The sequence below is a fragment of the Cajanus cajan genome, chromosome 5, assembly GCF_000230855.2.
Source record: "Cajanus cajan strain Asha chromosome 5, NIPB_CcT2T_4, whole genome shotgun sequence".
Taxonomy (NCBI): Eukaryota; Viridiplantae; Streptophyta; class Magnoliopsida; order Fabales; family Fabaceae; genus Cajanus; species Cajanus cajan.
In genome coordinates, this window is record NC_138521.1 from 17877427 (window position 1) to 17888111 (window position 10685).

Below are 10685 nucleotides of genomic sequence, written 5' to 3' on the forward strand. Positions count from 1 at the left end.
TTGAAGTGGGGTGAGTTGTACGAAGGTTCAGATTCGACTGTGTATTTTTGTTAAGTAACACATTGCGAAGGTTCGAACTCGACCTTAATCATGCCGAGGTTCAAACTCAACCTCATATTAGCGTATTAGGGTTCGTACTCGACCTTAAATCAGAGTAAAATGGATCATGCCAAGGTTCGGACTCGACCTCGGACGAGCGTATCTAAGGTTCGTTCTCGACCTCGAGTTTGTGTGAAGTGAGTTGTATCCAGGTTCGAACTCGACCTCAAATTTCCGTTGAATAATTTTTGTGAAGGTTCGAATTTGACCTTAATCATTACCGAGGTTCGAACTCGACCTCAGATTCAGCACAAAACATAAAATAATGTGAAAATAACATGAGTTGAATAGAATGAGTTGTTTTATTGATAATGTCATTGTGCCTCGTTAAAAACCCTCTCAGCCAAAACCCATTTTTCTGTTTTTTGGGACAAAAGACTGGGGTGGGAAAAGAGTGCACAGCTCATTCATACAAAATTCAGTTGAAATAGAACTTGAGATGCGTAGCATTCCAAGTTCGCGGTATGGGCTTCCCGCTGAGTTCTTCCAGCCTATACGCTCCATTTTCCAGGTCTTCTGTAACTCGAAATGGGCCACCCCAAGTAGGTGCAAGCTTCCCATCTGACGTGTCCTTCCGGGCTTCGCCTAGCAATCGCCACACCAAGTCACCAATTCGGAAAGAACGAGGTCGTACTCGGGTGTTGTATCTTCAGGAAGCTCGGAGCTTGCATGCTTCTTCGTGGATTTAAGCTTTGTCTCTAAGCTCGTCCACCAAGTCGAGGTCAGTTGCCAACTCTTGAGCGTTCTGCTTGCTATCGGAAACCTGCTGTCGGTGGGACGTCTCTCCAACTTCTACTGGGATCATTGCATCGACTCCATAAGTTATCCTGTAGGGTGTTTCTTGCGTGGTTGATTGGGGGGTGCAATGATACGCCCAGAGGATGCTGGGAAGTTCGTCGGGCCATTGTCCCTTGGCGTTTCCCAGCCTTTTCTTGAGTTCCCGGAGGATGACTTTGTTGGCTGCTTCGGTCTGGCCATTGGTTTGGGGGTGTTCCATTGAGGTCGGGAGATGCTTGATACCGAGCTCTCGGAGGAAGTCCTCGAATCCCTGTGCGATGAACTGTCAGCCGTTATCGGTAACGAGGGTGTGAGGGATTCCGAACCTGCATATGATATTCTTCCATGTGAATTTTTGTACGTTCTTAGTGGTAATTTTGGCGAGTGGGCATGCTTCAATCCACTTCGTGAAATAATCGATTGCCACCAGGAGGAATTTCAGTTGACCTTTCGCGGGGGGGAATGGTCCGAGAATGTCCATTCCCCACTGGGAGAAAGGTCACGCCGACATCATGTGGTGGAGAGCTTCGGGTGGTTGTCGGTGTGTGTCGCCGAACTGCTGGCACTCTTTACATTTTTGAATGTAGCTTTGGCAGTCCGACTTCAGAGTGGGCCAGTAGTACCCAGCTCGGAGTACCCTGGTCGCTATTGAGCGCGCCCCGGAATGCATGCCACATATCCCCTGGTGAATTTCCCTAATGACATAGGCTGCCTGAGACACAGTCAAGCATTTGAGTAGTGGAGAGGAAACGCCACGTTTGAATAACTCGTCTCCGATGATGATGAACTTAGCCGATCTCATTCTTATCTTCCGAGCTTCGTCCTTATCCTCGGGCAGGGTTCCTTCTTTCAAGTAGCTCCAAATGCCTGTCATCCATCCCAGGTCTTCATTGTGACTAACGTTGACGACTTTGTCGTCTAAGCTGGGTGAGTGCAAGGTTTCCTGGATGATGGTTCGGTGCTGGCCAGGCCTTTTGGTGCTGGCAAGCTTTGATAGGAGGTCAACTCGGGCGTTTTGTTCTCACGGCACATGCTTTATGGTGAATTCGTTGAAGGACGAGATCTGGTGGGATGCAGTGTGAAAGTACCGCCGCAGCAGAGTGTCCTTTGCCTGGTACGTCCCGCTGAGCTGCTCCACCATGAGTTTTGAGTCGCTGTTGCAATTCACCTTTCGAGATCCGAGGTCGCGGGCTAACCTTAGTCCCGCAAGAAGTGCCTCGTACTCCGCCTGGTTGTTGGTCACTTTGAAGCTAAACTTGAGGGATTGCTCTAGAGTGACTTGGTGTGGTCCTTCCAATATGATGCCTGCACCACCACCCTTAGAGTTGGAGGATCCGTCAACATGTAAAGTCCATACCTGAGGTTCCTCGGCTGTAGTAGGCGTGAGCTCGGCTACGAAGTCGGTCAGGCATTGAGCTTTTAGGGGTCCGCTACTTTCGTACTGGATGCCGAACTCAGACAATTCTACTGACCACGCAATCATCTGTCCGGCGAGCTCGGGTTTTCGCAAAATTTGCTTGATGGGGTAGTCGGTTTTGACTACCACCTGGTGGCTCTGGAAGTAGGGTCGGAGACGCCGAGCTGCGGTGACAAGTGCTAGTGCCAGCTTCTCGATCATCTGGTATCGCTTCTCCGCATCTTGGAGGACTCGACTGATGAAGTAGATTGGTGTCTGCACTTTCTGGTGCTCTTGTACTATCACCGCGCTAATAGCGCCTTCTGCTACGGCCAAGTAAAGGAGGAGGTCGGTTTTGTGATCCGGCCTCTATAGGATCGGCGGGGTTGTGAGGAAGGTTTTGAAGCTTCGAAAAGCTTCTTCGCACTGATTCGTCCACTGGAAATCTTTGGGCTTTCGCAGCAGGGTGAAAATGGGCCCTGCCTTCTCCGCGAGTCTGGGGATGAAACGGGATAGTGAGACCAACTGTCCAGCTAGGCGCTGGACCTCTTTCACCGTTTGTGGGCTCTACATCTGGATGATCGCTTTACACTTCTCTGGATTGGCCTCAATTCCTCTGCTGGTGATCATGAAACCGAGAAACTTGCCTCCCTGGACGCTGAAGACACACTTCTCCGGGTTGAGGCGCATGTTGTGCTTCCTGACCTGGGCGAATACTTCAGCGAGGTCGGCAGCATGGTCTGTCGCCGAGGTGGTCTTGACTACCATGTCGTCGACGTAGACCTCCATGTTCCTCCCGATCTGTTGGTGGAAGACCTTATCCATCAGCCGCTGGTAGGTTGCGCCTGCGTTTTTGAGGCCGAAGGGCATCACCTGGAAGCAATAGTTGGCGTGGTTGGTGATGAAGGACGTGTGCACTTCGTCAGGTGGGTACATCATTATCTGGTTGTACCCTGAGTAGGCATCGAGGAAACTGAGGAGGGCGTGTCCGGAGGCTCCGTCGACTAACCTGTCAATGCTCGGCAAGGGGTATGAGTCCTTGGGGCATGCTTTGTTCAAGTCAGTGTAGTCAACGCACATGTGCCACTTCCCCGAGCTCTTCTTTACCAGGACCACGTTCGCCAGCCATGTGGTGTACCTGACCTCACGAATGAAGCCAGCATTCAGCAGTTTCTATGTTTCGGTGATGATGGCCTCCCGCCTTTCGCCACCGACCTTCCTCTTCCTCTGGGCAACTGGTTTTGCCTCCTTGTGTATTGCTAACTTATGACATATGAAGTCAGCGTCGATGCCCGACATGTCAGCGCCGGACCAGACAAAGAGGTCGGCATTCTGGAGAATTTCAACTTCGAGCTACTGTCGCAAGTTCGGGCTTAACTGCCTGCTGATCTTCTGTTATGTCCGGGAAGTTTTCCGATCTGGAGGTCGTCAAGCTCGTCAATGGGGCTTGGCCTTTCTTCATCAGAGTCTGATCTCGGATCGAGATCATTGATTTCCACGTGGGTGCCGTGGGCCACGGTGGGGGGGTCACTCTTGCACTTTTCACTGGGTGAGGCGATCTTCAGGCTTTCGGTGTAGCATTGTCGTGCCGTCTTCTGGTTCGCCTTGAAAGAGATAATCTTCCCATCATTCCTTGGGAATTTCATGGTGAGGTGTGGGGTGGACACTACTGCTCCGAGTTGATTCAAGGCCGGCCTCCCGATGATTATGTTGTAGGAAGTATTGGCTTCCACGAGGAGGTACCGAACCATGACCCGCCTCGTGTCCGGAGGTGTTCCAAAAGTTGTCAGTAGGTCCACGTACCCCCGAGTGTGAACTCTCTTTCCTGCAAAACTGACTAGGGGCTCTGCGTGAGGTTGTATGAGGGAGTGGGGGACGTCTAACCTGAGGAACGTTGGCCAATACAGGACGTCGGCCGAGCTCCCTTGGTCGATCAGAGACTTGTGAACCTTCCAATTGGCTAACTCCACGGCTATAACCATGGGATCATCCTGGTTGGGATTGACCCCGGCATAGTCGCCGTCGGTGAAAGTAATCGTTGGTGAGTGTTGGTGCGAAGCTGAGGTGGTAGGGTGTATGCAGTTGATATTGCGTAGGTGTCTTTTGTGGGCCGAGCTGCCGGTGCCCCTTCCTACGAAACCACCTGCAATTTTATTGATTACTCCCCGTAGGGGAGCTGACCCTGTTTCCTGGCTTACCTCGGCTTGCACTGCTCCATCGGGGCTGCGTTGAGAGCTAGAGGATTGGTCCGTGCGAGCTCCTGAACCATGACCTCTGTCTCGTCCCTGTCCACCGTAGCTTCCCTGGTGACTTCGCTGGACATAATGGCCGAGGTGGCCTGATTGGATGAGTTCTTCAATGCGGTCTCGGAGTGTGCGGCACTCCTCAGTGGTGTGGCCATGATTCCTGTGGTACCGACAGTGTTTGGACTTGTCCGCAGTGTTGGGAGTGTGGCTTGGCGGTGGCAGGGTGAGCAGGTTGTTGTTACTGGCCTCCTCCAGAATGTGAACTCTGGATGTGTTCAGGGGAGTGTAGAAGTCATATCTCCCCCCTCTGTTTGCTCCGGCCAATTTTTTGAACTGGTTGTCATTGTTGACTTTGACTTTATCTTTGTGACCTTGCTCTGTCTCCGCTAGTCCTTTTCCGCGAATTTGATCACGGAAAGCGGAGTGTTCCTCCATCTGGATGTAGCCTGCCGCGCGAGCGCGAAGTTCGTCCATGTCGCAAGGGGACTCACGACATAGGCTATAGACGAATGGTCCGGGCTTGAGTGCCATAAGCATGACATGCAGGGCGACCTCGGGGTTCAGATTTCTGATCTTAACCGAGGTGGCGGCGAATCGCTCCATGAACGCCCGGAGTGGTTCGTCGTCGTTTTGCCTGAGACTGGCCAGGGCGGCTGAAGTGACATGGTGAGGTCGGCTCGTCGCATACTGTGCTGTGAACCTTCTGACTAGGGTGCCGAAACTATCAATGGACTCGGCAGGCAGTTGGGTGTACCAGTTGAGCGCGGCCCCCTTTAGCGAGGTTGGAAAAACCCTACACAAGATAGCGTCATTGTTAGTGTAGAGGTTTACCTGCGTTGTGTACAGGTCGATGTGCTCATCTGGGTCCATCGTGCCATCATAGCGATTGAGGTGGAGAGGCTTCCACCCATGAGGGAGTGGCGTCTCCATGATGCCATCCACAAAAGGGTGGCGGCAGAAGGTTGTTGGATCCCCTGCGACATGAGTAGGGGCCTTGCTGACTTCATGGGCCGACCTGTGCGTCGGTGCATGGGACCGATGCGTGGCAGGTCGTTGAGTTGGTGCCTTGGTCGCAGTCCGAGGTTGAGAGACTGAATGTTCTTCTTCCTCGTGGTGGTTGCTCACATGAGGAGGGTGATCAGAGTGGCGTCGAGGGAGTTGAGCGCGAATACGCTCGTTCTCGGTGCGTAGCGCTGCCAGGTCGGCTTCATTGGCAGTTCGCGTCGTTGCTAGGTCGGTTTCGTGCTGGGCACGCATGTTTCACAGATCAGCGTCGTGTTGCTGTCGCATCTGTTTGACCTGGTCGATCAGTCTCCTTAATGTGGCTTCGTTGTCCATGGTAGTTGAGTAATATGTATTGTCTGTTGCGCGTCTGCTATGGCTTCTGGTGAATACCATAAGCGTGGCCGATAAGAGCTGTCTTGATCGGCCCCACGGTGGGCGCCAAATGTTCTTACCGGAAATCTGCTGTAGAGATGATCCTCTGAGTAAGATTGGTGAGCCTCCTTCGCCGGTACGCTTGATGCTCCAAGATGGGGGTGGTACCTGCAAAAGAGACTCCGATGCTAAAGTTAGGATTTGTATGAGTATGAATCTCGTATATATAATGCACGTACCTTGATGTATATTAGGGTTGCGTTGGGCCTTGGGCTTGAGATTAGTTGTGATTTGATCAGGTAGAGAATCTCGCCTAGACCGAGATTCCCTGAGATCGGTTACGATCTATTTAAGTGCCGAGCTGACGCCACGTAGCGCGTGTCCGAGATCAGCTCGTGCTGTGGTACCGAGCTCGGAGCTCGGCTTCGGAGTACGGATAGTACAAGTCTAATAACCATCACATTAGTCAACATCTTTTTATTAAAAGTCATTCACTAATTACATGAGTCATTATTAGATTAAAAAATTTAACATTCTCCCACTTGGTTCATGTGATGACTTGAAGATTCAACATTAGACTATAAGTGTGCATTGTAGGTTGAAATTACAAGTCACCATCCTTAATTAAATTAAAACGATTGAATCATAGCGATTGCAAGTTATCTTAAGAACTTGGTTTCTTTCACGAATCATTCAATTGAACTTAACTTTAATTAATACCATAACATGTGTATTTATTATCCTTTCTAAAACATTTTATCATCTCACTAAAATAATAATGTATACCATATAAGTGAACAACCAGACAAACGAAACAACTATAATTGAATTCAATAGTGTTATACAATATGAGCATTATAATTATAATATATATCTATATTTATTTATTTATCTATATATATATATACACACACACACGCACACACGCACACACACACACATCACACTACATTCTTCACAAGGACTTATCCATAACATCCATCATTTCGACATGATCGATGAATATCTTAGGTGGTAAACCTTTAGGCAAAGGATTCACCATCATAACTTTTGTACCAATATGCTCAATCGATACTTTTATATATGTTTATTCACTTCTTTTTTAATTGACAAAAAAATTAAATGCATATATTTTGGTCCTTTAGAGTATTTGTCATTTTTAGGAAAGAACACAATTGCAAAGTCATCACAAAAAATCTCACTGGTTTGGCTATATAGTCAACAATGCTAAATCCTAAAGTAACCATAATGCCTGAATTGTGGCCTCAATGTATGTCACAAACTCAACCTCCATGGTAGAAGTGGAAATCACGAATTGTTTTGCACTTTTCCATGAAAATGCTCCTCCAACCTAAAGAAAAATGTACCAAAATGTAGAGTTCCTTGAGTCCACACATCCAAGATAGTTTGAATTTGAATATCTAACCACTTCAAGATGTTTGACCTCCTATATATAAGCATGTAATCCTTTGTGCCTTGTAAATACCTAAGAACTTTCTTTGCAAATTTCTAGTGATTTATTCTAGAATTGATTTGATATCAAGCCAAAGTTAATATCCCACTACACTACAAAAGATTTGCATATTACAGAGAGAATGATCCCTCACAAAATTAAAGGGTGAAGGAATATCAAGGGATTTGTGAAGGAATGTTCCTTCTCTAAATTCAAGTTGCTAAATCGCGATGGCCTTGAATCTCTTGTTAATCCCTTGCAAATTCCCTCGTTGTTCCCCTGCAAATTATGTTGCTAGTCCGTCCCAATATTCCGTCACTAATTCATTATTATTGCCTCATCGATGCAATTCATCTTATCCCTCGCTAAAGTTTCCTTGTTATCGCCCTGCGAAGCCTTTGCAAGGTATATCATTCGCTATTTCATCACTATTCCATCACAAAGCTTTGTTTATTACTTCCTTGTTAAACCTCCACTACTCTGTCACTATCATGCCTCGTTGTGACCTCTTTAATCCCTTGCCAAACATTGCCTACAATTTCCTTGCAAATACCTTGCAATATATTTGTTGTATTGTTTCGGTAATCCCTCACTAATTCTTTGCAATTATCCCTTATTGTGTGGCCGCTACTCTCTTGCAATTAACAATGCTTATTGCAAATCCCCCGTGAGTCCTTCACAATATATTTATTGTATTCTTTCATTAATCCCTCACCAATCCTTCGTCATTATCTCTTGTTGTATCCTCACTAATCTCTCAAATATATTTTTTTGTATTCTATCACTAATCCCTTGCCAATGCTTTGCAATTATCCCTCATTGTGTGGTTGTTACTCTCTTGCAAATACTGCCCGCAAATCCCTCACTAATCCTTCACAATATATTTATTGTATTATTTTGCTAATCCGTCATTGATCCTTCATAATTATCTCTCGTTGTATCCTCGCTAATCTCTCACAAAACAATGTTGGCAAATCACTCGTAAATGCCTCACAATATATTTATTTCATTCCTTTGCTAATCCCTCGTCAATCTGTCACATAATACAACTAAACGATCCTGATCCTAACTAATCTATCAAATTTTCCCAGGAATTTTTTACTTCATTTATTATTTTGTGGATTCAAAGAAATTTATCAAATACATTAAATACTTCAATTAAGTTGATTTAAATCAGGTATAGAAATTTATCAAAAAGAACTTGAGTTAAAAATAAAACTTTGAAGTGACATGTGTTTTAAAACCAAACTACTCAATGTTTTACAAAACCCAACTTGCCAATAATGTCTTAAAAACCTCAATTGATCAATGCCTTGTAAAAAAACAAATAAGTTAAATTATAAGTAATAACTTAAGCATATAAAATCAACCTAAGCTAGTAAAATCACCATCATATCCTTGATCCTTCCTAGGTTGGTTGGTTGATGATGTTGTTGATGGTTGGATTGTTTGAATTATCTTCCTCATCATCTCTAGCAACTATGCCTGCAAAAAAGAAGCTAATGTTGTATTTATAATTGCAATGACCCATTCTTCTGGCATAGGTGTAGGATTTATGAAAGGAACCTACAACCTCTAAAGATGAAACTTATGAAGAGCTACTAATGATAAGATCCAAGCTATAACCAACGTCATGGACTTTTTTTTTCACCTGTAGCTTTTAATCATAGATCAAAATCTACTAGGTGATGAGATGAAGTGTCCTTTCCATATTTTTGTGTCACTGATTCATCATATGTTTCTTACAAAAAAAAAATAGTAAAATGGCAATAGTTTAACAAAAGTAATCATTCTTAACACAAAAACACATACAATAATAAAGTTTTATGCCTTTGTTAAGAAAAATTCACCATCATTCCTTTTATGAACTTTGTTATACACTTAACAATAAGAAACAAGATGCTTCTCTTCCACCTCTTGTAAAAAGGTTATAGTGTAAATTGTAAGTAATGGCATTAATTAAAAAAAACTCATCACTTTTTGATTTCCATAGTTTTACTTCATTAGAAGACTAATTTGAAGATTTTTCCAATACATGGGGGACTACATATATTTTGTAGATTTTTCCAATACATGGGGGACTACATATATTTTGTACTAAATTTATTTATCTATATTTATTGTTTTTGTTTTGGCTGAGTTGTACACACTATTCATTTGCTTTATATGTGATTTTCACATTGTAAAAAAATGTAAGTAAATAAAATATTGAAAGACTACGAAAAACAAGGAAAATCGTGCATATTATCAATAAAGATGATAGGATAGAAAAATTTACTAGTTTATTTCATATTTTTAATGTTAGTTTTCTTAGGAAACAAACATTGATCCACATGAGAAAAAAAATAATTAACTTCAAAATAATTTACTAATCTCGCTCGCACACTCCCAAATCCACCAAAGCGTCGTCTTTGAGGATGCACATGACGACAAGGATAGGAACCACATCATTGCCAAGCTCCTTGGGCCATCCAATCATATTAGATGGGTCATCGACAAAGGCAGGCAAATCGTGCATTCGCAGATTTCAAAGCCCTAATTTGCTTCTACAACTTCATCACTTACCCAGTCCTTCCTACAACAACGATGCTCAGTATTGTTTAAGGGAGGCTCTCTTGTAGCTTTGACCAGTGACAACAGGGTTTTTTAATGACTCCAACTGATTCGATTGATCCAATCAATCGTGACAATCTGATTCGAAGTTCTGAACTAGTTTAATTCAATGTTTTTGGTCGTATCAACTTTGAGAAGATGTTGAATTATAAAGAAGGTTTTTTAATAATTTTAAATAATTTAAATTATATATATATATTGTAATTGTGAGATGAAAATATAATTTATGTAGTTTAATATAAACTACATATATACATTCAATTTACTGGAATAAAATATGAGTTATCTTATCCCCATCCAATAATTCCAAATTATATTAAATACGTGAAAAATAAATAAATAATGCAGGAACCCGAATCAAGAGTTATTCAGTTTTTGCTTCTAGAAAAAATTTTGACCTACCTGCACGGTATACTCACAAGTAAGCTATAGGTCATACTCATCCATTGCTATCGGATTATAAGCCAGCCTGGCCCCACTTTTAGTGGTATCAGCTGGAAAGCCTCAGCCGTCAATTTTTCCTAAATTTAAGGTAAGCAAAATCTGGTTCTGATGATCATTTACCATATCCAAAAGTCAGTTAATTCTCTCAAAATACTGATATTAGTTAAATTTGACCATGTGATTAGATGATTCGACAGTATCCAAAAAATCGAACATTTTGAAAACAATTCCTACTTTGTTGATAATAATTCCAACCAGACATGCATTAAATATAGCACCT

At 43.9% G+C, this 10685-nt stretch overlaps 1 protein-coding gene across 1 annotated transcript; it reads right to left on the reverse strand.

The window, feature by feature from the left end:
- Positions 1-784: 784 nt before the first annotated feature.
- On the reverse strand, positions 785-1096 carry LOC145957879 (uncharacterized). Its single transcript, XM_083074300.1, has one exon. The coding sequence runs from the start codon at positions 1094-1096 to the stop codon at positions 785-787; it is 312 nt and encodes a 103-aa protein (XP_082930426.1).
- Between the last annotated feature and the right edge of the window lie 9589 nt (positions 1097-10685).

Bases quoted from the DNA above. Each gene is read 5' to 3' on its own strand.
- LOC145957879 (XM_083074300.1), bottom strand. From the start codon at position 1,096: ATGGAACACCCCCAAACCAATGGCCAGACCGAAGCAGCCAACAAAGTC.